A 27,715-nucleotide genomic window follows, 5' to 3' on the forward strand; every position below is an offset into this window, starting at 1 on the left:
ATAATGATCACAGAAATGACACATGTCAGTTAACACAGAGAGTCCCGTCAAGCGTTCAAATTATTGTGGCTGAAATTGATTTTTCTGTGATTTTTGTCAATTGTGCCTTCAGTGGAAAGCCATTTGCCTTTCAGCTCTAACGTCCAACATCTTGCTGCGAAATGGCAGCCCTGCCCTAAACACGACCTAAGTAAGGCTTTGTGAAGCTCACTTTTACAGAGCAAACTTTATTACTCCGAGATTGCCTCACAGAGGTGTTCATTCAAGTCCATAATCATTTTAAGGCCATTTTTTTCTCTCACTGTCTCTCTGTGACCATTTTTGCTATTTTCTTCCACTCTTTGTCAGTGCAGCCTCACTGTTTATTTATGTTGTCAACATTTTGAGGTTGCAAGAGCGTTTTGCAATTTATGCAGTTTTCGTGACACTTCCTTGAGAACTCCAACATAAAAGTGAGTTATTGTGGCACCTCTTAAAGCTGGCACATGTTTGTAATTGTCATTCAACTTAACCAGCAGATCTGCTTTTGCAATTGAAGTTTTGTTACTTTAGGGCTGAATTTGTTGTGCACATGGTGTTCTTTTTATTTTGTCCACCCCTCTTGTGTGCATGCAAATTATTATTATTCTTTGTCTGCTCCTCTTAGTTAAATCTCGATGAAGCGCTGGCTACCCCTCCCTCTTAATTAAAGCTTTAAAAACCAACCGCGCACATTTCTGTCCTGAATAAGCACAGACAGAGATTTTATTGCACCATTTCAATTTTAATTGAAATATTTAAGGCTATGAATTGAAAAGGGCACGATACATTTATGGAGTGAAATTGGTTTGCGGGGGGGAGAAGGACTGAGGCAGTAAATGGGGAGAAAAATAAAATCATCAAATCGAGTAGTGGGCACTTAAATGCTAATGGGAGTTGCCAGTGAAATTAACAGGTTCCCCCCTGGGTAAATGTCTAATCAGTGGTCTCCCCACTTAGTCCAGTGAGGGAAGGCAGGTTAACATAATAAAACACAGCTTTGGCAAGCGACCTCCTGGAAGTTTCATCAGGGGTTTTCATGTTGACAAATGTGCCTGTGGACCTGACTGGCAAGGTGGAATAAGAAGCAGAATATGATTCGAGCTGGAACCCACATGTGAACATAGGCCCACATTTGCTGTGTGGGCAATAGCTGCTTCAAAACCACCTGCAGTTTCATATTTACCACAGCCTGGGTAAACAGCAGCGAGTGAGGACTCCACAGGCACCTGCTGTTAGCCAGGACATGATGCTGTCTGTATTTTACAGGGATATTGTGTGATCATGTTTTCTGAGACAAAACTGTGTACTTCCTGAACACATAGCGCTGGAGGTGTTGTTGAAGAGAGAGAAAAAAAAACGCAAAGTGCAAATGAAGTTGGAACAGATCCAAGGTTCTTAAATAGGCTTTTATTGTGTTATGGTTTGAGATCTAGCTCTCGGCCTTAATCTTTCTTTACCCCCACACACAGCAGTTTTTATTTTTTCACCAGTGATCACTTCTGATATTAAGGCAATTAAATCCAAAATAACAAGCCCTTTATAGAACTGGAGCAGGAAGTTGAGTCAACACAAACAGCTGCACTGCACAATATTAGCTCGAAGCATAGCTTGCTTCCCATGTACAACTCCTGAAGGGGCAATAGTGCCAAGTTACATGTGAACAGTGTTCAATTATAAGGATATTTCTCTGAGATTTATTATTTGTGGTGCTTAAAGAAAAAAAATGTGTGTGTGTGTATATAAATATGTAAATATATATATATATATATATATATATATATATATATATATATATAGCAGAAACACAATCACCAGTAATACCACTTACTCTGCTGTGAACCATTTCCATACCAACTACTTTTAAATAGTCCCAAAGTACCTAGTTCACGGGATGACATTTTTTTGTTGGCCGACGTGAAAGTTACCGTCACTCTGTTTCCCTTGCCAAAAGCCTATGGGATTTTTTTTTATTGGATTTTGGATCACTGCTGAAAAACAAGTGAGATTTCTAGGTTTTTGCTCAGAAAGATAATAATCACAAATGAACACCACTAGCCCAAATGCAATCACAAGAAGTTAAAATCTAATGCTGGGCTATAATGAACTACACTGCGGTTACATGAATTAACATCCCTACAATAAACATCCCTGTAGCCACTTGTTAGCAACTGCCTTTTTTTTTTACATCTTTTCTTTCAAAAATTATAAAATCAAAAACTTCAAAGATTGCATGTGAGGTATTTACTGATATATTTTAAGCTGTACAGCAAAACATGAAAGTCTCTTAAGCTTGTGTTACAGACAGACCTTATGTCAGGCATCTAACCAAAATTCTCATTAAATAAAAATACTTTGAGACGATGGGAGGGAGGTGATGAAATTCTAACTGATTTCTGGGTTTTAGGGTTAATTCCTGGAGCACTCAATGCGGTCTGTATATTGTTCAGATCATAGATTGCATATAAAGATAGATGATATGTCTTCACTTTCTCCCACTGTACAAAAATGAAGCCAAAATATCATATCCTGGAAACAGGTGATGCTGTCGTGTGCTGGTGGTTCCAGAGTCTGTGTTTTAAGCTATGAGGGGAGCCGCTGTATTGAAGTCCTGCCCATAAATCAGGGAAATAAGAACTACCTAAAAATATGCAAATAATTTTGGTTTAAAATGTATTTGACCTGTACTTTTTTTTAGTTTTAATCATGCCCCATCCACTAACATCAAGGGGGCAGGGCTTATGACCTATAGTACAGCGGTATGCTTTGGCTTCACTTTGGGGAGCTGTCATGCCATCCGTCTTTATATATAGTTTATGGTTCAGACAAAAAAATTTAATTGAAGTCAAATTCGAAATTACTTGGATTCAGAGAATTCAGAGACAGACATCTCATATCCTTGCCAAATAGAATCAAATTATCTGCATGGCTAGATGTGACAAACGCTAAAGGAGTATGAATGGAAAAAAAGGGTATTTGGCTGTAAATTCAGCAAGCCAACTTTTCAAAGAATATTTGGGAATACACTCCTTTACTTTCGGATAGTTTGATGAGGAGATCAATACCCCTCTCATATCTGTATGGTAGATATGAAGCTGGAGCTGGGAGATGGTAAGTTCATCCTAATTTAGCAGAAAGATTGGAGACAGTTGTAAACAGGAAGTCTGCCTCTGTCCAAAAGTAAAAACATCTGCCTCTAACGCTCACTACTTTCCGTGTTATATCTCTCTTGTTTAAATCTGTACAAAAATCAAAGCGGAAAAGTGATTGATGTCTCCTGACTCAAGTCTCTAATGTAATTCTGCAAAAATAATAAGGGGGTTTGCCCAAAATGTCAAACTGTGCGTTTAACTCTCGTGATTGAGCCATCTGTCTGGTTCACATGACCATTAGATTCCATGTGTGTGTTGTAGGTTAACCACACACCTACTGTGCTCTGCAGTCTCACACTTAATGTACATTAACGTGTGCATTTAACTGCATTAATAATGAAACACCCCTTCCTTTCTCTTTTCTCCAGAGATGGCAAGCTGGGTCTCCCTCCTCCTCTTTCTATTCTGCCGGTCAGTCTCACAAGCCCAGGAGGAGAGCAGCACCATCCACATCCCGGAGTTCACCTCCGAGACCCTTATCAGCAATGTGGTCCAGGACCCCCAGACTGGTCGCATCTACCTGGGAGCGGTCAACACGATCTATCAGCTGGGGCCCTCTCTCAAGCAGCAAGCTCGTGCCGAGACAGGCCCCAAAGAGGACGCCCGGACCTGTACTCCTCCTGCCTCTACCTGCCAGGGTACAAAGCCAATGCCCAACCTCAACAAGCTTCTGCTGGTTCATCCGTCCAATGGTTCGCTCATAGTCTGCGGCAGCCGCTACCGAGGCATCTGCTCACTCCTCAATCTGTCCAATGTGGAACAGCAGCTGTATTACAGTGACAGCAAAGGAGAGAGGACTTACGTGACTAGCATTGAAGATAACGTGAACGTGGTGGGCATCATGTCCACCTTCTCAAGAGAAGGGCAAACATTCAATGTGTTTCTTGTTGGGAAGGGCTACGGAAGCCTGGACAGTGCAAAACTTATCAGTACGCGTATCCTTCAGGACTACCGTGATTGGGTAGTATTTGACAACGTCGCTGAGGCATCTGCAGTACAGACAAACCCATTTGTTTCCAAGTACCTGCATGACTTCCGATTTGTCTTCAAAGAGGATGGTTTTGTTTATTTCCTCTTTTCAAGGACACTTGATGGTACGGATATTAAAAACCTGACCTTTGTGTCTCGTGTTTGTGAAGATGACGACCATTACTACTCCTTCACGGAGCTCCAGTTAAACTGCGGCCAAAATAACCGATACAACAAAGTCAAGGCAGCATACGTGGCTTCTCCAGGAAAGGAGCTTGCGCGGGTCATGACTGAGTCAGGTTCGTACGGAAAGGTGGTCCCCTGGAGCAAAGTTCTGTTCATGGTTGCGAGTCCAGACGACGACGTCAACGACTCTGCTCTTTGCATGTACCCACTGAACTTAATCAATGAGAAGCTGGTGGACATCATCAGCGCCTGCTACAGCGACTCAGGAAAAATTTCTGGGATTTCTGCTGTGGGCATCCCCTACATTAAAGCTGAGGATGCCTGCAAAACGGTTCATCCGGTAAGTGCCTCTTTTGTGCCAGCTGATTAAAAATTGGTTGGAATAACTGCCAAAGCCCTGAGAGGCAAGATGAGAAGATCTTATGCGGGAAGTATTGGTCAAAACCTTGGTTTATCCCCTATATGAGATATAATCTCCTACTTATGGGATGTTATCTGCTATGTAGGAGATAAACTTGAAGGCTTAATGAGGCGGTTTAAAGGGGGAGAAAGTTAATCAGAATTTAACTCTTAGTGCATTAGTGATACAAAAAACATTGAAAGTTAAGCAAAATGCAGCATAAGCACAAGGTTTTACCTTCTCAGTTACCTAACTACAAATGACCACTTAAAGAGGGGAGAGAGAAAGAGATTCGAGCTGCAAACAGCTGTTTCTACGAAGCCATTTTACCAGTGGCTGAGAGCTTTCTTACATAGCTAAGAGAAAACCATCTTTCTTACACTGTCCACAAATTTTTGCTCAAAGCAAGGACATACTTGCCCTCATATCGTGTTCAGGTGGCGTTACGTACGCTAATATGCAACTTATGATCACGTGGGTGTCATCATTCTGTACACCTGTGTGAGAGCCGGTTTAGATAGTTAAGAATGTTTGCTGCATCTGGAATAGACTTTTTTTTTTCACCTTGCCTTTCAGGGTTTCTGTAAATAAGAGATGTGAGTGGAATATTTTTTTAAGAATTCCCTTTGCAGTAATCAATAATGCAGTTGTGTCACTGTTTACTTAAATGTGTGTTTACTGCTTTCTGCACACTTTTTTATTTTTATTTTACCGTTGAAAGCTCTCTTTCTGTCTCACATCTTCCCTCCTGCCATGTCTCTTTTCCCAATTCCCTCAGCTCATTCAGAATGATACCATGTAGTGATGGTGGGCAAAGCGCCATTATCTTTCATCGCTGATATCAAAACTTTTTATGATTTTTCACAAATGTACTTTAGATAACAACATAAATACAAAGCAAATGTAAATTCTGATGACTTTGTAGCATCTAATACTGTTCCCATATGTATTCAAACAGTTTTAATTCTACAGCTTCAGCCTTTTTCAACAGTACATTCATTAAACTGTAAATGGAGCAGGACACTATCATGTGCCGATATCCTATCAATTAAATCTCTAATACAGCAACACAGACTATTTAATTGCAGATATGAGTCATTTCTTGCTAAATGTGTATTAAAGGAAGAATAATTTGGATTTCCCTAAAAAACAATTTGTAGACTCATAAAAGTAGTCAATTTCAATCATCCCTATTCTGCCTTTAACATAAACTGCTGTAACTCAGATTATGACAAAAAGTGACATCCTTAAGCAAACTGCTACATAGATACATTTTATTCTTATACTGATAAAAAGCAATGACCATATTGATAACCTTTAGACTTGCACCTGTGTTACACCGGTACAAAGCTGGCCAACAGTAAACAATGGTGGAAAAACAGTCCCATGATTTAACGTAATTGTTTACCTCTGCCATGTAGTTTATTTAATCCTTTGGATTAAATGGTCCATGTGTCATCATCTGTTTGTTCTTCCTTTTCCTTTACAGAAAGATACATCAAAAACCCACAAGTGTGGTGGAGACTTTCTGCCTTCCCCTCTGGCCAGCAAGCCAGACTTCGCCTTAAAGGCAAATGAGGTATGGGCTAAGTCGGGCCTTCTGACCGCTGTGGCTGTTGCTGTGGAGAATGAGCACACCATCGCCTTCTTGGGGAACACCCAAGGGGAGGTCTTCAAGGTAGAGTTGTCCGCCGATCTGTTGATCTTTTTTACTACATTTTTTTGGGTTGTCAGTCCGTCAGTCAGTCTCCTGAATGCAATTTCTCAAGAAAACTTTTAGGGAATTTCTTCAAATTTGGCACAAACATCCGCTTAGATTCTACAATGAACTGATTTAATTTTGGTGGTCAAAGGTCAAGGTCAGTGTTACCTTGCATCCATTTCATTCATCCATCCATCTATCTCAAGAACACCTTAAGGTACTTTTTTCGAATTTGACACAAAGATTTACCTGGTATCCACAAACGATGAAACTTATTACATTTCGGTGGTTAAATGTTGAGGTCACTTGACCCTACGTCCATTTCATTTTCATGAACACTCTGTCTCAAGGCCTATAAAGGGTTTCCTTAAATTTGGCGCAGTCATCCTCTTACAACAACATTGACATGTTTTACAAAAATGCTTTTCTGACAATTATTCAATGCCATAACTCAGGAACAGAAGGGAAGACATTAAGTCAGATACTGACTTGGTGACAATAACCTTGGGTGTCTACCTTGAAACTACTGAATGTATAGATTTGCTGCTGGCTGAGGAAGGTGTGTAAAGCATCCATGTTTTCACAGACATGTACGTATGTTAACTGTAAGTGCAACTTGACCAATTCACAGAGGCATACAACTGCAAGATGGCAATACTAGTTTTGTTCCCTTAAGCTTTTAGTCCTACCAGAGGAAATCAGGACTGGGGAATTCCAGACCTCATGTGTGAAAGTGTTTTGCTTTTTCTTCAGGTACACCTGACTTCAGAGCCATACATGTATAATAAGACTCTTGGCAACACCATGGGAGAGAAGGTCAACAAGAACCTTTTCTTTGACCACAGTCAAAGCCACCTCTACATTACCACAGAGAAAAAGGTGAGTATGTCAGGGCCCTTTTGTAATACATATCATGTATAACACAGGCACAGTCTTGCGAGTAGGTAACTTGTGTTTTGGCAACGTTCAGAGACCACTATAACTACTGTAGTTATGTAAAATGACAGAAAATAGACTTGAAGCCTAAAAAATGGATGCTTTGGGTTGCAGTAATGTGCGTAAACAGTAAAATACCAGTACACCACCTGTGTAGACAGCTGTAATGATTAAAATTAAAGCTGTTCTGTCACATGTCCTTGAGACACAGGAAGAGAGCATTATCATATGCTGTGTGACTAGCTGTTACTGAAAGGAAGCAATATGTTTTGTAAAGGAGAGTTTTTTTTATAGAGATTGCAACTAGATGATTGAAATTTTAATAGATCAAAGTTTAAATCACTTGCTCAATATAATCCAAGTAGAGTATCTGTCAGTGCCACTTATGAGTTCATGATGTTTGTGTTTTTGACCATAAATCTGTTATATATTACAGAGTATAATTAGTGAAGTAGGAAGTGCCCAGATCATGTAGAATACTCCATAAGAAGTAAAAGTTTGCATTGAAAAGCACATATTGAGCTTATGTGGTATCTATTTATTCATGCCTCTATACTTCTGTGTCATGGAACCTGTTGTCATTTTATTTTCTGCGCCCATTTTACTGGGTTAAAGCAGCCACACTGACGGCATGAGCAGCGCGGCACTGCTCATACTCTCCTAGAGAAGTGGAGTCTCAAGGGGTTTTTTTCCGCATGATTTGCACGGTTTTCAGCAAAAATAGATGATGAAAATGATTTTTTGATTGACTGTAGTTTCAAATTTTCGATCAGTCACAGACATGAGGAGTACAAATGTATCTGTTTTCCTCAACATACTCACTCTGACAAGTTTCTGTGGACAGAATCCCCTCAGTTTTTGACACGAGGCATTTTACTGAGAAACATTTTCAGGACCATGTCGTTGATAATGCAGTAGCTTGCACAGCCTTATAAATGAGTGGAGTATGTGCTTTCAATTGTGGAAATACAGAAGTTATAACAGTTTGCAGCTCTACAGCAGCAATGCAACAATGTGAACATGCACTACTCTCGCATTTGATGCACACTGCATAAAAAATATCCTCAATTCAGCCTCTACAGTATGAAATTAATGGAGAGATTAGGGTCCATATTTTTTTGGTATTTAAAGTTACACCTTTTGGATTTCTAAATACCTTTATATACCATAACACTGTGATACTGGCCATATCTAGTACATATGTATCATTAGAAAATGTCAGTAGAAATCAAAAGTATGTTTATTGCAGTTGCATCAACACAAAAGCAGCAGTTTCATATTGTGGTGACTGATGTGGAACAAAATCTACAAATGTTACATACTGTTGGGTACTTTAATCTGTATAACACTGTTTCGGATACACCAGGGGTCAGCAACATTTTTGAGAACCATTTGCAAGTGTTCTTGTCAGTCAGTGTGCCATATATCAATGTAATGTCAATCCATCGCTTCTCAAATTGCTCCATAAAAACTTTGGCTATGTCCTCACCTTTTCTTGTCTGAAGCATCGGTTTTAAGCAGCAAAGCTCCTCCCTTACAAATCACTGTTTCTTTCTTGCCATGACTTTCAAATGTATTATGTTATTCACATCCATGCTCTCATCAAGTGCAATTTTAATATGGTGACTTCTTTAGAATCCACTGTCTCCTGCACTGTAACGTTTTCACTATTTATCACAGTAGCTACTAGTGTGCCATTAATTAAGTTACCACGTGACAGATAAGATAAGATAAGTTAAGATAAGATAAGAAGTTTATTGTTATATGCAAAGTAAAAAAAAAGAATTTTATTGTATGGCTTAGACCATGCAATGAAATTCTTACTTTGCTTGTCCCCTTTACACACACAAAAAAAACTTGAATAATAAGAATACATTAGAGTTAAAAAATTCAATGAAATAAAAGTGATGTGCTCTGTGCGTCGTGCAACACATAAGATGATAGTCAGTGGGAGTGGTGAAGTGTGTGAGTGGCAGTGCTGATAGTATTGTTCAGGAGTCTGATGGCCTGTGGGTAGAAGCTGCTGGTGAGTCTTGATGTCTTTGATTTCATACTCCTGTAACGCCTCCCTGACGGCAGATGAGTGACGAGTGGCACACATGCCCAAGGCTGCTGACCCCTTGGCTACATTAGGTGGTAGCTGCTTAGGAGTGTGTTTTGTGTAATCTGAAAGTTTCTAATAACTCAGAGTGTTTAGTCCAAAAGTCAGAATTAATAGAAAAACATAGATGGAATAATTTCCAAACTTCACATGGTTTTATCTAATGAAATGTTCTGCTTAAATGTATATTTATTGGCATTTAGGCAACAAATAGAGATTGTGTTTTGCTTGCCACACACAAGGGAAGCATGCATCTGTATTATGCCAAAAATGTACCAAGCAGCAGCAAAGTGCATCCTGCTGCTATAATTACACTTTTCTGCAGCTGTAAGGCGTGTTCATGTGTTTCAGGCTGAAAGAAATTCTTTGCAACATAGGTCAACAGTCATTCAAAGCTTTACTTGAAAACTTCAGTATAAACTTTTAATGTAATATAATGACCTTCATTACAGCCCTACATATTGTATATGATGATTGCACCATATGTAACCTGATTATAACACTGAACTGTAATTTCATTTCCTTTTATTCAGTCCATTTGAATCACTGAAAAACTTGGAAATGGGTTTCCTGCCTACTTTCTCACCTCCTCACACCTGACCAATCTGACAGCTTTTAAGGGGGCTTCAGATGCTGCGAGATGATTGTCGGGCACTTTGGTTGAAGCACACTGCCACCTTAAATTAGCATCAAACGGAAGCACTCAAGCGCATGTAAAGTGAATGTACTTAAGTCACTTTCTGGGTACTGGATACAATAAACATTTAGCATGTAGACATGGGAAGTTTTTTAGTAACTGAACATGATGAGCAGACATGAGAGACCATATGTTGTGACATATTTTCCTCTACCTCTGCACAACTGCAGTAAACCAAGGAGTATTTCAATCCATAGTTTAAATGTCTCATATGTTGTGCAGTGTCTCCCCTAAGGTGCATTGTTTGATCATATTTCATGTTGTAACGCTCCAGATCATCAAGGTGCCGGTGCAGACGTGCTTCGAACAGAAAGACTGCCAATCATGTGTGGAACTGAGGGACCCTTACTGTGGCTGGTGTGTCCTGGAGGGCAGGTGAGGATCACACACACATTCACATAAACTCACACACTCTTATAAATGCACACAGCGACAGACTAGCACAAACACCCACACATGCAATTCCATCTGTAAAACACAGCGGGGTATTTGTTCAGTGTTTTATTGCAGACACTTTTAGTACCCCTCGGTGTTTATATTCCATCTCCTGTTGTCCATGCAGCCGTAAGGAATTAAAGCTGTTTGTCAGCCTCATGCAGTGAAGACAGTCTGTGCAATTTACTCTCATCAGCCTATATTTATCAGGGTCTGGAGGGTAGAAGGGGCGGTATGTATCATGTATTTTACAGAGATCTGATCACTGAAAAAAACAAAAACAGGAAAACAATTGTGTCTCCTAGGAAGTTGTTGATATTCTTATTCAGAAACACTGCACACACTTTACTTGGCTTTAAAGCTGCAGCGATGAGCGGACTAAATAATCGGTCAGTTGGAATTCAATCAGCAACTACTTTGATCATCTTTTCAGTCATTCTTCAAACAAAACATTTGTTGATGCCAGCTTCTCCATAGTGATTTTTCTGCTGTTTTTGGTAGTGATCTGAATATTTTTGGATTTTGGTTTGCTAGTCAGACACATGATGACAACAACATGAGCTCTAGGACATTGTGATGCACCTTCTCATTTTCCTGATGTTTCAGTCAGTACGTTTAAATGCACAGAACAGTCAATTTTTTGACCTTATTTCAAAAAAGACGTTCCTACTAAGCTGTTAATATGGCTAAAAAAAAGAATATTTCGCTCATATGGTTAAGGCCTTAACATTTAGTTTATTATGTATATTGTGAAAAAGTGGAACACTGGAGAAGCTAGCCATTTTTCTTCTTTGCACCAAAATAGGTTTATTTCAAAGTTTCCTACTGGTGGTGAACTTGTTGCACCTTGCAAACCGGCCTCCCACCTTATTTACAATGTCGGCTTTGTGATATTTGTACATATCCAGTAACCTAACCTGTTGCTCTCCAAGTCTTTTATAATCTTTTAAAATAAAGTGGTAAAAACCCCAACTGAGATGCATATTCCCCAAATTATACCAGCATTCCCCACATCTCAATCAAAAAGTGCTAAATTCTAAAACAAAAAAGGCCTAGTTGGGAAAATATAAACAGAATATGGTGTTTACATGACCCACATCCAAATTCTGAATACTGTCATTCAGAATAATTAGTGGAATAACAGTGTGAACATAGCCATTGACAAGCTGATTAACTGATTTAAAAACAGATCATCTATTAATAGATAATAAAAATGGTCTTTAGTTGCAGCTCTGCTTAATTTGTTTGCTTTTTCTCTTCACGTCTACATCTTGAAAACAGTTAAAATGATCTGATTTTACACTAGAAAAAGATTTTAATTATATTGTTTACTCCTATTTGTTTGTATATTATTAAGGAGTTTCTATGTTACACTCCTTGGATTCCCTTTGTAGCACACATTTTATCCTCAGTTGTCTTTATATGCAATTAAATCTGACAAATGTGTTGTAATTATAGATTATCCATTATATTTAGCTCCTTCTCCTGTGCAATATACCAAAAATGTTAAAGTGTATCACCTCATGTTTTTTTTTTTTTTTATCAATTTATACTGCACACTGTCAAATGCTGAAGTAACATTTTTAACACTGCAATAACATTTTTTTTCATTATTGGTTTACCTCAAATAATTTCTTGATTAATAATTTATTCTACAGGCTATTTTATACTCACTTTAGCTATGAAAATAGATACGTCCGTTCCAAACATTCTAATCGTCACTGCCCTAAAACGTTTCAGACAAACAAACACTGGAGGAGGTGGTGATATGTACCTTTTAATGGAGGCAGCATTGTAGACGGTGGCGTGGAGTATTCTTTTCACTATATTACAGATTTGTTCCGTCCTCCTTTTAAATATTTTAAGCATCTCCTATTGTTGTATCTTGCTTGAATTAGCGACACTGGACGAATACAGACAAAATGAATACAGACTATGGACAAAAGACTCTGTCCATCCTTGTATACATATCCAATATTATGAGCCTTGGGAAATGAAAATATAAAGTTTTTCAAACAGCCTATAATAACTTAACAAACCCAAAGTGACATCCTTAAACTGCTTGTTTTGTTCAACTAGCAGTACAAATCCAAAATATATTTTACTCTGCAAACCAGATACCAATGAGGGCCTTTAATGTTTTTCATATCTATATAAAACTTAATCTTGAGAATCTACGCCGACCCTGCTTGAAGTCACTTGGGCATGAGGTTGTTATTGACAGCAGCTCATTGAAAATCTGTTAGAGTCCATAGGCTTTGTTTTTTCTGAGGCCTTGTAAAAGCGTTTAGGGGTTGTGGAGCAGAGGCTGATGGGAGTTGTTCATCCTTCGTCTGAAGGTGTACCAGGAGGTCTGAGTGCCGCCGGGCGGAGGAGAAGAATGGCTGGCTGTGGAGCCCCAGGCAGCAGTGTGTCAAGATCGTCTCCATCTATCCCCCGAACCTTTCCTGTAAAAAGACTCAGAAGGTACAGCGTTGCTGCTCTCTCCTTATTCCTTCTCCTTTTGTTCTCTGCTTCTCTCTTGCTCTGCAGAATATAACTCCTCTTACATGCACGTCACACAAACATGCACAGCCTGAGTAATAAACTGTTTCCATTGTGAATCAGAGACCCTGGGCTCTAGGTCTTCCTGCCTCTGTATCGATCGTTGCAGAAAACTCCAAACTAGCTTATTATAACCGACCTGGTTGATTGTGCTCATGGCCTGAAGATGGAGAGCCTCTCTTGTGCACTTTCTCTCTCAAGCTGTTTTCTTTTTTTTCATTCCTGGCTCCTTTTCTGTCCCTCTCTCTCTGACTCACTCTTGTATATCCACCAACAGCAATCAATCAATCAATCACCATGGCTTTAAAAGGAAACACTTCCATATGTGTGTTACTTCACAGTTACATAGCTATGTTTGAATTATACATCCAGCAGAGAAATTTCATATGAAATGATAATGCTAGCAGGTGATGGGCAAAAAACCTTTGTGAAAAACATAAGTTCAGCCACCTCCAAATCCTTTACATGTTACTTTCTGTTTAGGTAAAGATCAACATCCCCTCCCTTCCTGCAATTGGGCCTTCTGATCGTCTACTCTGCTCCATCGATACCTTTGAGAGTGAAGGCACCATGTCTGACTCCGGTCAGGTCTCCTGCGATCTGCCCAGTCCTTCGCTTATACCACATACGCCTGAGGGCCAAGGTATGGCCTTTATAATTAACATACTCTCTTTTTTTAAGCCTCTTTCAAGGCAAATGTCTGTTGTTCTTGATTATAACCAAGGTTGCATCACCAGTGGTTAAAGCAGGCAACAACTCCAGGGCCCAAGAAACCCCAAGCATGTCAGTTAGTTGGGTAAATAAGTTGCACATTTGTTAGCGGGGGGGGGGGGTTGTAGCCCAGGAATCATATGAATCTGTGAGCTGATTTTTTATTTTCTCTAGGCAGATATGTCCGGTCCCCCTCCCTTTGAGACAGATTTCCCAACAGCCTTACTAACTTTGTGCCAATCAAAACAGTTTGTCTAATATGGGGTGTGTTTAAGACGATGACTGACAGCTTGCTGAGCCTTCATGCTTTACACAAACAACGTGATGACTTGATCTTTGTGCCACGAGAGCCTTGTACAGGGGACACTGACAAGCAGACACCTAGCTCAGTGAAGAGGAGCGCCATGAATGCATTTTTGAAAACAGCCAAGATAGCCTCAACTGATGTTGAACTTCTTGTTGAAGTACTATTTTCAAATTCTGATAGCAAAAACGGGAACACTTAATCACAGACATATTGATGCTAGACCCTCCCATCTCATCCTGCACTCTGTTTTCTTTTTACATCAGCTGCTCAGCGCTGCCTCATGTTGTGTTGCTAAGATTAGCTGTAGGTATATGCAGGAGCGACATTATATGCAGAGGTCTCTACCTCTCTAAAACAAATGGATCAGGTAATTTTAAGCAGTAAAAACACAGAATAAAGCAGAGTCAGTTAAAAAGTCAGTATTTTTCTGCCACAGCTTTAACCAACTACAGTGACTGAAAACATTGTGAGAACATGAGATTACAAATGGTGCTATCTGGTGCCAGTGTTTGGTTTGTCCACTCTGAGCTACTGTAGAAACATGGTGGACATGAGGACCCACTCTTTATGTAGATATAAATGGCTCATTCTTAGGTAATGTTAACACAATAATTCTTATTTTTAGGTGACCAGACACTAAAGAAAACATACTTGTTATATTCCATTTCTGCCAATCTGCCCCTCTAAATCCTACACAGTGGACCATTAAGGGCTTTATTCATAGTCTTATTTTAGTTTACACGGTAAGGTACACACATCCATGTCCATCTCAGAATTAATTGTAAAATGGTAAAACAAATGAAATTCCCATCAGCCTCAACTAGACTGTGTTTTTTGCTTATTAACAAATGTATTCATGCTAACATGTGAAAGTAAACTGGTGAAGTGTTAGCATTGTCCTTGTGAGCATGTTAGTATTTAGCTCAAAGTACTGCTATGCATAAGTACAGCTTGACAGAGCCACTAGCGTGGCCGTAGACTCCAAGTCTTGTTAAATTAATGCATTAATAAATATTTAGTATAAAGATATTTGAAGTGATGCTCTGTCACTAATTATTTAAAGGTCATGTCTTGTGTGTCAGAATGTGCCGCCCTTCCTGTGTTGTTTTATCCTGAACTGTGAGTCTTGAATATTCAGAATAATTCCCAATGAAACCATCCCCATTCATAACTGTGTGAAACTCATATTCCACCAACAAGCCAGTGAAGCACATTTTAACCCTCCCGTTGCTTTCCCCTCAGACTTTGTGGCCGTGTCCATCAGGGTTCTGGTCAATGAGACGGTGGAGCTGGCCATGCGGGAATTCAAGTTCTATAACTGTGCTGCCACAGTGAGGAAATCAGAAAACACACCGTGAGTCAGACTCTTAATCTATCAGTTCTGCTCTGTCACTCACCGAAAATACGCAGTGACACTGAACACAGCATCAACTGACAACCTTGATGTAAATGTATCACCGTGCATGAACAGATGAGAGATCAAGGCTCTGTTTGTAAATTGTGATGCATGGTAATTTTGAATGCACCTCTTGCATTTTTTCTCCTCCTTTTATTACCAAGCCGAGGAAATTGCCTCAGTTTCCTTTTCATTAATCAAAAAATGAAAGTCGATCTCCCCATTTTTTTCTCCCTCTCCTTATTTTTTTTCCTTCATTTCTTTCATGCCAAGGAATGTGTGATGAACGAGCTTTGCTTATGTGAAGTTGCAGAGATCCATTTCGTTGTCAGCAGCATGGATTTTTTGCTGGACGCTCTTTGATGAGTTTGCATGTTTTAAGATTTTGTTTGTGTATGCGTTTATGCGTGTGCGCAACTGCCTAATTATATGTGTGTGAAAGCATTTTCTTATCTTTGGTGTTTAACTTTCTTTATTCCTATGTGTGTTTTTTCAGGTGTATGTCATGTGTGGCCAGTATGTGGGGCTGTCAGTGGAGCACACATGACCACACCTGCAGCGACATGGACGACAGCGTGGTTGGTATCAACATCATAAAGCACCGTCAGGTGAGCTTTCTCAAATATTAACACATCAGTGGAATATAGAAGATTTTTATCACTGATATACGGAGGCCAGCAAGAGCAAATACCAGGATTTCCTTTTTTTTTAAATGATTATTTGGGGATATTTGGATCATGTCGCTAAAATTCCTGTTTTTCCAGCATTTATCAAACACATATTATCAGTACGGCAGTCATCAAGGGCAAACTTGCTACAGTGGCCCAAATCATGTCCACTGGTAAAAATGTCCTGAAGCCTTAGAAACAATGACGATTCAAAAACAAACAAAAATGCTAAACAAATACAACAGAAATGGACTGCAAATGAAAAGACGTGCTGCAGAAACCTGAAACAAATACATTAACAGCATACACTTGGCAAATACAGAAATGATGCAACATAAAAGAGCAACTGATTTACGTAGATAGCATCAGCATTACACTGACGCTAGCTACTTCAAGTTGTTTCTCTTAGAGCTCCCTAGCAGACTGAAGAACTTCCTCTGTGTTAACTGGATATGAAGCATTTCTCAGCTGCATCCGTTTTCAGGGTTTGCGTATGTTTGACTTTACATCATTTTAATATTTGCAGCATGTTTGCCAAGTCAGTGCCAGTTTACCAATATGTTTTCAATTGTTGAGCCTTGTCAACTGATTGGACCATGGGAAAAATTTCAGTGACATTGGGCTATTTTTCTACTCTGAGTTAAAGTATTTTCAGATTGAGGCGTTCAGAGCGATCTTGCTTGTTTTTGTACATGTAGGTGTTTGTGAATTGGCATTTATCTAAAGTTGCAGCACATTTCTCCCAGTGGAAATGATTTTGGCCAATATAGCATGTTTGCCCTTGACCACAGCCGAACTTATAGTAAATGTTTGATAAATGCTGGAAAAAGTGCAGCACAAGTTTCAAAAGACAAATCTAATCACCACACATGATGGGACGCTTGAGGGATCCAGATATCCCCCAAAAATTAATAAAAAAAACCTCAAATCCTGGTATCAGCTGGCACCATCTTGCGTGACAAATACTGTAGGGCGCAGGATCTCAATTTATAAGTCAGCAGATGTTTTAGCGATACACTTATCTGTCGCCGCAGATGAGGGTGTCCGTTAAGTGGTTGGCATATTTAAAATGTAAATTATTTAAACTGAGAGTATCTGGTTTGTTTTAATGCCTTCTCAGGGAGCAAAGTGTCCTCAGTTTGAGAATCCAGATCCTGTGCTGATACCTGTGGGCTACAAGACTAGTATCAGCTTTGAGGGGATCAATTTGGACCTCTACCAGGTAAAGTGGCACAGACACAGAATTTAAAGCATTGCTTTAAAACTAACAGCCTGTTTTAAACAGTTACTGAGTCTGGTACCAGGCCCACAGAGAACTGGATTAGTCACAGTTTTTAACCAAAGCACAAGGTGGCAAAATGTGACATGAAAAATATACATTTCGGTCATCAGCATAACTTAGGGACCATATAATTCAAGAGACATAATGTTTTTAACCCTATCCCTACATAAATTTTTCCCTCATGTATTACTGTTTCTAATTTCATCGTGTTTTACTTACAAAGTAAACAAGAATCTGGAGCCGAATTATTCACAGAGGTCTCCTCCTCTCTGAAACAAATGGACCAGGTGTTCTAAACCACTAAAAACACCTAATAAAGCAGTTTTACGTTACAAATCAGTGTTTATCCTGCTCTGCTCAGCCTGTCAGAGATGGGCTGCTAACCAAGCACTAATGTGTGCTCACTGTATTAAGATCAAGACCTTCAGGAGGTTATGGCAGGACCCAAATTATCCAGAGAAGTGTCCTCTCCTAAACAAATGGACCCGGTGATAAAACACCTTCACGATAAGAACAATCAGTGTTTTTCTGACACTTTTGTTGTGGTTTGTCCGTTCTGAGCTAATGTAGAAGCATGGTGCAACAAGGTGGAACTGCTCTCTATGTACATTTAAACAGCTCATTCTAAGGTAACAAAATCATGATGATTCTTATTTTCAGGTGATTATACACTAAAGAAAACATAATTGTTCTATTATTTTTATTTCTCACAATTTAGTCTCCTAAATCCTACACCTAACCTTTAAAATGTCATGGATGCAGTGTTCTCATATAGGAAAGTTGCATACAGTTGAGGTAACAACAATAGGACTCAGTCATCCCCTCCAAATTTGTCAGGGTGAGAACAGAGAGGCTTTCTATGACATAGTTTTCACATTTCTTGCTCTGCAATGAGAAAAAGAGGATCTACAGAATGATTTGCAAATAAAATCTACATAAATTAACCCACCATGTTTCTTGTTTTTTATTTCTCTGGTTCTTAAGGGTCATGTTTTCACCATTGGCACTGAGCTTATGAGGAATGTGGAGGAGGAAGTAAACTTTGAGGGTGGGCCGTTCTACACCTTCAGCGGCTTCAATGTGAGTATGGCTATTTTCTAGTTGTTTGACACTGTGTCTTGATTCGTCTCTCGACTCTCAACCGTCTCAGCGTTTACAGTGAACTGCTGATTTTGTTCCTTTCTTGAGATTTTTCAGATAGCTTGTGGCCAATTTGCCCTCCACTCAACACAGGTCCTTGAACTACGGCTGATTTGTGGAAAGTGCAATAAAGAACAGCTCTGAAATGCACTGAAATCTATTGTAGAGTAGCACTTGATTGCAAATTTTCAGTAGCTAAACAGTTCATATCCAAAGTTTGTATCTATGAACTGACTTTATGCTCCAGGCTTATTAATCAAATCACCCTTTAGCAGTCCCTCTGATATTCTCTAGCTCCCTCTAATGGACAGACTCCCCTCACTGGAGTTATTTTAGCTCCATCTCCACATTGTGAATTCTGTGATTGGGAAGCTCAAACAGTACCTAGCCCCTAGCTATGTTCTTTCTCAACATTGATTTCTTCAGCTGAAAATCTGCCAGACTGGGTATAATTTTTTTTCCTTCCTTTTTTTTCTCTCTCCTCCCTTGGCATGAGGGAGCGGCAGCCCACACTGTTTGCCGAGAAGAGCTTAAGTGCCATTAATCACTGGATTCTGTATTAATAATTCATTTTCTTCCAATTTCTTAGTTTTCTTACGACAAGTCACCGGAGACCAATGTGCTCTTCTACGTGAAGGACAAGGAGTCGGGCAAGAAGATGGACAGCACGCTCAATGGTACGCTCTCTCACATTTTAATGTGGAGACCTTATTTTTAATGCCCTGTGTGTACTTTGCTGCTCTCAGTGTGGGGCCTCCATTAGATCTGAGGAAGCTGCCTTTAATCTGCAATTGGAAAATTAATCAGATAATTATTTGGTAATGACTGTATCACCAAACATGTTTTGACAGAATAAAAAGTGATTTTTCCTGGTCAAATAAATCACTGGTTCCCAAACTAGGGGTTCCGACCCCCATTTTGGGTTGCGAAAGCTTCGGGGGGGGTTGAATCCCTTGATTGTAAGGGGTGTAAGAATAAAGTCTTCCCTCTCTCTCTGCCAAACAGCCTCGTCCTGCATTAGAAAAGTACACAGTTAAAAGAACCAAAGGAAGAGCTGATAAAAGAATAACCAAGCATCAGGGAAAAGAAAACACTGAATTATATAAAATACTGACTGAGAGTTGGATAAAAATATCTCAAAAATATCAGGAAAACTCATCTCAGATGCAATACACAACAAATAATCAGCTAAAAATTGTTTGTTTTACACAAAATGTGTGTACTATTTGGGTTAAATGTCCAGTTATCATATATACTCTACTGTTATTGTTATCCATTGAATATGTTATGAAATATCCTTAACATATGTCACTTTCTCAGGGGTTGTCAGTTCAGTAACTGATAAAAAAGGGGTCCCTTAAGGGAAACAGGGCTGATTTATTCAAAGTGATTCAAAGTTGTTAGAGTACATAGACATTCCGCCATTTATTCAAAGAAAGCAACACATTAAAGTATCAGAAAACTAGTATAATGCAAAATGTGGTAATTGTTTTTTCACCTGCAGTCACCCTGTACAACTGCTCCATTGGGAGGGAGGACTGTAGTCTCTGCAAGAATTCAGATCAGAAGTACAACTGTGTGTGGTGCCCCAAGCAGAAAGCGTGTGTGTACAAGAATCTGTGCAGTCCTGAAGGGTCTGAGGATCTAGAGAACACTGAATGCCCCGACCCCCAGATCACCGATGTGAGTGCTTACAATATTGTCATCTCTTGATTATGACCTTTGAACTGGAAACAATGCATGCATCAATGGCTTGTGACATGCAGTGAAAAGGCGGGGAACTTGGTGATTGGATTATTGATCGGAGTACTTTATTGGCCTGTCGACAGGAGTTGAAAGTCTGCTTCTCCTTGAGGGCGTGTTGAGCTGATCTGCAACACATCTAGACTGAATCAATTTTTTATTTGCTCACTTAATTGTTGGTGCCTTATTGTCATTGAAAAAAATCAGTAATTGTGTTGATGACAATTTGGACAGAGGTTATGACCGATAGATCAACCTATAAAGTTAGCACAAAGAATTACTATCAGTGTGTGTGTTGGCAAGATGTTTTATGATATGTTTCTGTCATCTTTTCGTTTTGTTGTTCCACCACTTTGGTCCATGCTGAATTATCTCAACAACTATTAAATGAATTGCCATTCATGGTCCCCAGAAGATTAATCTTACTGACTTAGGTGATCCCCTGACTTTTCCTGTAGCGCCATCACAAGGTTAAAATTTTGGGTTTTTTTTATACTTGATACAGCTACTGGATTGATTGGTACAAGAGTTTGCACAGACATTTATGGTGAATTATATCTTTTGTGAGCTGCTAGCATGGCTGTAGGTCCTTTATAAGCTGTCCACACCAAAAACAATAACTATAACAATGTCTTAATAATAACTTTAACAATGTGAGCTTCTACACTGATGAACAATAATGGGTCTCTCCGGACTGTCATCTGCCATGTTGACCATGACACTCAGTAAACTTAAATGGATTTTATTTGGCTGTCAGTGTTTCCATAGCTCACTAACATCTGGCTTTTGTATTAAATTGAAAAGGTTTCCATCTTCATTCACTACTTGGAAAAATGACTGCAGCAGTCACTGGTTTTTATCGGCTCTGGGTCCGATCTGCAGTGATAAAAATATGAAACCCAGTGAACACGCTAATTTTAGCCTCTTTTCTGGTGCAATGCAATGATGCACTGCCATAAAATACCGTCTGTCTCCATCCAATTGGCACTTCAAAATTGTTCAAAATTTAGTCTGCACTGAGTCTGAGAGAGAACCTGAATAAGCAAGCGATATATCAGAAGAAGTAACCACTCTAACCACCCAAATCCTAGTAGGTCTTTAATAATTTAATAACGCTTGTCATGCCAATAAAGCCGCTATGAACTGAACTGAATTGAATTGAAACACAAGAGGGTGTTCAACACGGCACAATTTTCGTTTAATTAAATGTTTTGCTGTTTTTTGTTGAGGCAGGACGCAGCCCTGTTTTCCAGCCGTCTGTGACGCTTTGCATTTTATAGTTATGAACAATAACTATATAGTTATAGTTATAGTTCTGGTGTGGCTTCTGCCAGCCACTCAAGTCAGAACTATTTTTTGATTTGGATTTTTATATACAATACACTTATAGTCTACTATGTAAAGTTCAATGCATTTTTTGTTTCATGTGGGTTTTTTTTCTAGTTTTTTAATCATTCAATTTTCACTGACTGCTCAAGGTTAACTGTCATCTTACATTTACACAACCGTTAGTGACATTTGCTTAAGATTATTGTTCAGCTGTAAAATGTTTTTACTCAAACATATCTGCATCAAAAATATGTTTGTTCATGTTATTCATATACACAAAGCATTTTTCTTTGTATTGTGACTAGATTTTTTACTATCCACACCAACACCAAAAATTCAGCATCAGCTTGGCTCTAATACACACACACACACACACACACACACAAACACACACACACACACACACACACACATACACACACATGCAAACATGACTCATAGTATGGATGTATTTCTCAACCAGGGCATTGAATATTAAACACTTTAACTATTCAGTGGACTTAAACAGACTGTGTAAATCTCTTGTATGTTCTTACTGCACAACTAATCTGTTTAAATCCATTTCAAATCCCCTCTTCTTATAAACACGCACCCCAACCCCGACCACTGTATCTCCCCATCCAGATCATCCCACGTTTCGGCCCCCTGAAGGGAGGAATCTCCATCACCATCCGGGGCTCCAACCTCGGCATCCACAAGGAAGACATCAAAAGCATCACTGTAGTCGGGGAGCCCTGTATCCATCAGGAGGAGAAGTACTCTGTTTCTACAAGGTAATACTTGCAAACTTTGATGTATTTATGCAAATATATGAGCAGCAGCAGCGGCACGCCATCCTTCTCTTGTTAGCTGTTGGTCAAACTGTGTTTGGCAGGTTTACAGAAAAAGAAAGTCTTTTTTTGTAAACTTCTGGAAAGCTTATCAGCTAAGAAGAGTTTTGCCTTTCCCCAAGGTAACCAGAGTGCACGTTTTAATTAGCTCATTATGCCACTGTATTGATCTGAGAGTCTCCGAACGCAGGCTGTTTCAGAAACAGAATCACTCTTTAAAAAGGTGAATGGCAGTGGTGGAAGAAGTACTCTGATCCCTTTTTGAGTACCAATAGAGACTGAGCACAATGAAGTCCCACCCACACCAGAGGGGGAAAACAATTCATTGCTCTCCATTGACTTTGTATTGCATGAACGTGCCTCCTTGTTACTTTCGTCTGCTAGCAAACAACAGAAGACTGTCTGAAAGCCTCTGTGTGGTGGGACGTACTTCCAACAGGGCAAAGAACCCAGAACGTTGTTTGTATAAGCTGCTGAACCGAAAAACTAACCCCAAAAGAGAAAAGTGGATAAAGGAATGCTGACAAAAATAAGTACCCAATTTGGACAGGCAAAGTGTGGAGGTTGAGCTCTAAATAAGAAACACTGCATGGTTTTGGTCTTTGTTAGGTTAAATTGTAATCTTGACCTGCGATTTGATCAAATAGTTGTACATACCAAAGTATTTCACTTTTGGGCATTCAGTTTTTAGTTTTCATATAGTTTTTGTGTGAAATCGCTACAGTGAAAATGACTTTACTGTCACCAGAGACACCCCAGTGGCTGCGTCGCTCCCTGCTTTTCGCAGTCACCTCACCATACCATATCTACACCACCCGCACATAGTCTGGAAATAATGGCAGTGACAGCTCTCGTACAATTATTACACGCCACACCCTCATTGTGAGTCCTAATCATAATGCAGGCCAATTTTACCATAACAAAACTTAAAGAAATAAATAAATTCACCTATCAAACTTCCATTTTCGAATTATAGCCCAGGGTGGGGGATACAGCTGATTGTCGCTATCAATTTGGCACAGTGTGAAGCAATCAGTCTGATTGCTGTAAACACATAAATACTGCGGTGACACTCTGTTGATGCCAAGATTCACTGTAAAGAACCATCGATCAGCAGGCTCATTTCATATCAGCAATAACGAGATGCTTTGCATTAACCATTTATGGTTGAATGTGGACGTGTCGAGGGCGAACGTGAGGCTGATCCATGTGTGATCATTTCCAAGTTGATTTGGGATTCATGAAAGAAATCTGCACACTGGCAGGCATATGCAGATTTTATAAATTAGAATAGTTTTTGATGTATGTACATTTTGTTATTTGTACAGTTTTATAAATGAGGTCCCTGAGGTTCTTGGAAATATGAATTTCCCAAAGCCCTAATTTAATAGCATTACACATTTGCCAAAGTTTTTTGGTGGTCTCCACATGCTGCAGACTCTCTGTTCCTCCACTGGAATAAGAGTTTTGCGAATGCATCTCAGTCACAGCGGTGTTCTCTTCATACAAATTGCCTATGAAAAGGAAAACACCCACATCGTTGCCCCACAGCCACTAACCAGAACTGTTGACACCTGGCAGGATGGATCCACGTTTATGACAAATTCTTGCCCCGCCATCTGCATGATGAGGCATAAACCAGGATTTATGAGACCAGATGGAATGTTTTTCACCCTTAAATCATGCACTCCTGGAACTCATGGGCCTGCTGTAGTCCCCATTTTGTTGTTGGCTGTCCTGCATTGTCTACATCATGCTGTAGCTCACTTGCTTTAAGATTTGACAGGTTTTCCACAGCGATATTTCACTCCTTCACATCACTGTTGCAGCTGTTACTTGTCTACTCTCGGCCCACCTGTTAGCCCGAATGAGGCTCGTCATTTTATGCTGACCTCTTTCATCAGCAACACGTTCTCCTTGAGGACCTTGAAGTGTTTGGTTTATCACACATTTCTTAGTAAACTCCAGACACTGAAGTGTGCAAAAACTCCCAGAGGGCTCAGTTTTTGCTAGAAGCGGCCAATTTGGCAGTAGAAATCATAGAAGCTGCTTAGTCTTCAGATGAACCTCTTTAGCACGTCTGCCCGCTCCAAAACATGAACAAAAGCCATTTGAGTTCAGTTTTTTTTTAGTAAATTTTACTTCCTTTTTTGTTAATTATCTCAGCTATTTCACCACTTTCTCCAATTAACAGTAACAAGACACAATTCTCATGTGTCTGCCAAAATGTGTAATATTTAGAACTACCGAAAGGACAAATGAATACATTTGGAAAAAGATTCCATTAAACAGTTCGTTTTCAATGGAGCAGCTCCAGGCTGGAAGTCAAAGTAGCACAGATAAGCATTTTGATTTGCGCAAGTTGTATAAGTAACGGAAATACAGACACGCTGAAACAATTGCATTTTTTTTTCTCCACATTACATTAAACATTAATCTGGAATACAGGTCGGAAGTTATTGTCTTTGCTCCCAGGACTTATTCTTGCCAAAGGTTTTACCAGGAAAAGGGGTGTTAAAGTTTGCTTTTCTCTCAGCTTGAAATTAGTCATCAGTCAAACTTATCCATTTTTTCGGGACCTTTCTTATTGGATGCATTGAAACAGTTTCTAAATTACTTGGAAGCAGGCACATCTACTTGTAGGTGTTTTTAATAATGTTTTTGATATATCATCATTTCTGTAAATTGTTCTTTGTTTTCATTTTTAATTGTTATATATATTTCATTTTCTGCAACTGTGTTTTTTGTGCTGCTCCCTGTCTTGGTCAGGACACTCTTGCAGCAGAGGTTTTTTAATCGCAATGAGTCTTTTCTTCCTGGTTAAATAGAGGTTAAATTAAAAAAAAATAAGATAGGTCATAAATTGTCGATCTACAAAAACTTAATAAGCAACATGTCAAATACTGTCAGGACCCAGACCTCACCTCAAGTGTCCAGAGTGATGTTGGGTAGGACTGCATGATTATGGCCAAAATGATAATCATGATTATTTTGATTAATATTGAGGTCATGATTATTCATTGACTTTAGGGACAATTTACTATTACACTTTCACAAAGAGAGGGAATTGCTTTCACTTCCATGTTGTGCTTCATTCCTGCTAACTCACAAGTCTTTGTAGCAAAATAGGACTTAAAATAAGGTTCTTCTTCACCTGAATTCACTTTGTCCATATCCGAAAAGAAAAAGAAAAATTCTGCCTAAAATATAGACTAACTACAAATGAATAACCCATCACAGAATCCAACCAAATAAAAGCAGTGTTTATGAATGAAACACTTTATTTAAGCATTAATATTGCAGTCGATCATATTCATTTAATTATAGAACAACAAAATCCTGATCACGATAAATATTTGATTAATTGTGCAGCCCAAATGTTGGGTTGGGCCTTTTTTCCTTTTTTATTTCTTTATTTATTTTTGACATTTTATAGAAAAACAATGAATAATCAGCAGATTAACTAACAATTAAAAAATGTTTTCTCCCCTTTTTTTCCTGTTGTCCTGCCCAGCGTGGTGTGTGAGATTGGCCCTGTTGACCCTCTCAGTGATAACTGGGGCCAAGTGGAGGTGGAGGTGAAGGGAGGAAAACGAGGAACCTCCTCCATGTTCTTTACCTACAGGGTAAATCCTCTTTCTCTCGTGCGCGCACACACACACACACACACACACACACACACACACTCTCTCTCTCTCTCTCTCTCTCTCTCTTTTTTCGCTCTCGCTCTTTCTTTCTCGCTACACTGTCAGTATGGAGGCGAAGAACTTTTGACCCAGAAAATAAACACATCCAAAAGCTCTCAACTGCTTTTGTTGTTTTATGGTTTCTATTATGTTTTCATTTCCTAACTGCACAGAGCCCCTTATCAGAACATACCAAGGGCATGGTCATTTATGTGGAATGAACAAATACAATCCTAATGTATTGGTAAATTAAGCACCCTAGATGCTGTCACATTACGGTGGAAATGCACTGTACATGATAAGCCACGATGTGTATGCATTCCTCTTTAACCAGATGCCGTGCAGAGGGCCCTCTTCTCTCTCAAATAGCTACACTGTAGCCTGTTAAAGTATTAAACTGGCTTTTCATATCTCTGGCTCCGCTAAAGCTCCCCCACAGGGGAGTGCTCCGCCTAACTGTTTGCTCAGCAAATTGAGGCAGATGTGGTGCTTGTATGAGTGTGTGTGTGTGTGTGTGTGCACAAATGTTCCTAATAGAGAGCTGGAGATCAAGGAGGTTGAGAGGAAATGTGTGTGCATGTGACACAGAATTGTGTGTGTTGTTCTTGAGCAAGCCCGAGGGTTGGAGCGTGTGTGTGCATGTAAATCCTTGCAGATGAGTATGTATTCATGCTGTATCTTATGACCCCTCCGCCCTCTCTCCTCCCTCACCAGGACCCGATTCCCGAGGAGGTGAAACCCTCTAGAGGACCCAAAGCTGGGGGCACCCTTATTACAATTTCTGGACGATTTCTGGACACTGGCACCAAGGATGATGTCCAGGTTACCATCGGAGGGGTGGACTGCACTGTGTAAGGACTTCTTTCCTCAATAATTGTCATTCACGCCAAAGTCCAATTCCTTTTCAATTCAGTCTCGTCAGTTGATAAGTGCTACTTGTTATTCAGACATTGTGTTCTATGCAAATTCTACAGTATGCACACTTTGAAGCCCATAAATTGATTTTTTTACACCCTTGAAGCAAAAATGGAATTGACCTTAACTCTGGTGTCATAAGCAGGAGTTTTTTCTCCCCATTTGCCTTCGCTGTTGTGACCACCAGTGTTCTGTCAAACCCACTCCATGGTGACATTTTATGCAGAGGTAACAGAAAAATAACGAGCCTGAGGAGCAGCAAAGCCAGGATTTAACAAGCTGTCAGGCTGCTGCCATGTTGGCCTCTGCTGCACAGTGACCTTGTGCGACCCCCCACTCCACCAACCAGTCAGTGTTATGTCCTTGTCTTTGCAGGGAGCACTTTGGAGCAGAGATCATCTGCAGGACAGGAGAATACCGAGCAGAAAAGGTGCCCTCCGACCGTCTCACCGTCATAGTGAAGTATGGCAGGAGAACTGAAAGAGACATCCAAAGTGCCTTCCAATTCTTGGAAAATCCCATCGTGACGGACCACAACCCCAAAGGAAGCTTTGTCTGGTAAGTGTAA

At 39.6% G+C, this 27,715-nt stretch overlaps 1 protein-coding gene across 2 annotated transcripts in view; it reads left to right on the plus strand.

Annotated features, from left to right (window-relative positions):
- The window catches only part of plxnb2b (plexin b2b), a 153,161-nt gene that overhangs the window by 87,704 nt on the left and 37,742 nt on the right, over positions 1 to 27,715 (plus strand). For both annotated transcript variants that reach the window (XM_042496046.2, XM_042496047.2), the window contains 16 exons: positions 3,539 to 4,665; positions 6,215 to 6,403; positions 7,181 to 7,306; positions 10,436 to 10,536; positions 12,936 to 13,062; positions 13,624 to 13,783; positions 15,401 to 15,512; positions 16,051 to 16,162; positions 17,343 to 17,444; positions 18,489 to 18,584; positions 19,234 to 19,321; positions 20,149 to 20,327; positions 22,341 to 22,489; positions 26,061 to 26,172; positions 26,947 to 27,083; positions 27,523 to 27,705. In XM_042496046.2, the coding sequence (XP_042351980.2) occupies positions 3,541 to 4,665; positions 6,215 to 6,403; positions 7,181 to 7,306; positions 10,436 to 10,536; positions 12,936 to 13,062; positions 13,624 to 13,783; positions 15,401 to 15,512; positions 16,051 to 16,162; positions 17,343 to 17,444; positions 18,489 to 18,584; positions 19,234 to 19,321; positions 20,149 to 20,327; positions 22,341 to 22,489; positions 26,061 to 26,172; positions 26,947 to 27,083; positions 27,523 to 27,705 (3,098 nt within the window). In that variant the 5' untranslated portion in view covers positions 3,539 to 3,540. The remainder of the gene's footprint in view (positions 1 to 3,538; positions 4,666 to 6,214; positions 6,404 to 7,180; positions 7,307 to 10,435; positions 10,537 to 12,935; positions 13,063 to 13,623; positions 13,784 to 15,400; positions 15,513 to 16,050; positions 16,163 to 17,342; positions 17,445 to 18,488; positions 18,585 to 19,233; positions 19,322 to 20,148; positions 20,328 to 22,340; positions 22,490 to 26,060; positions 26,173 to 26,946; positions 27,084 to 27,522; positions 27,706 to 27,715) is intronic.

The sequence above is a fragment of the Plectropomus leopardus genome, chromosome 7 (genome assembly GCF_026936395.1).
Source record: "Plectropomus leopardus strain MGB_pleo_1.0 chromosome 7, ASM2693639v1, whole genome shotgun sequence".
NCBI lineage: Eukaryota > Metazoa > Chordata > Actinopteri > Perciformes > Serranidae > Plectropomus > Plectropomus leopardus.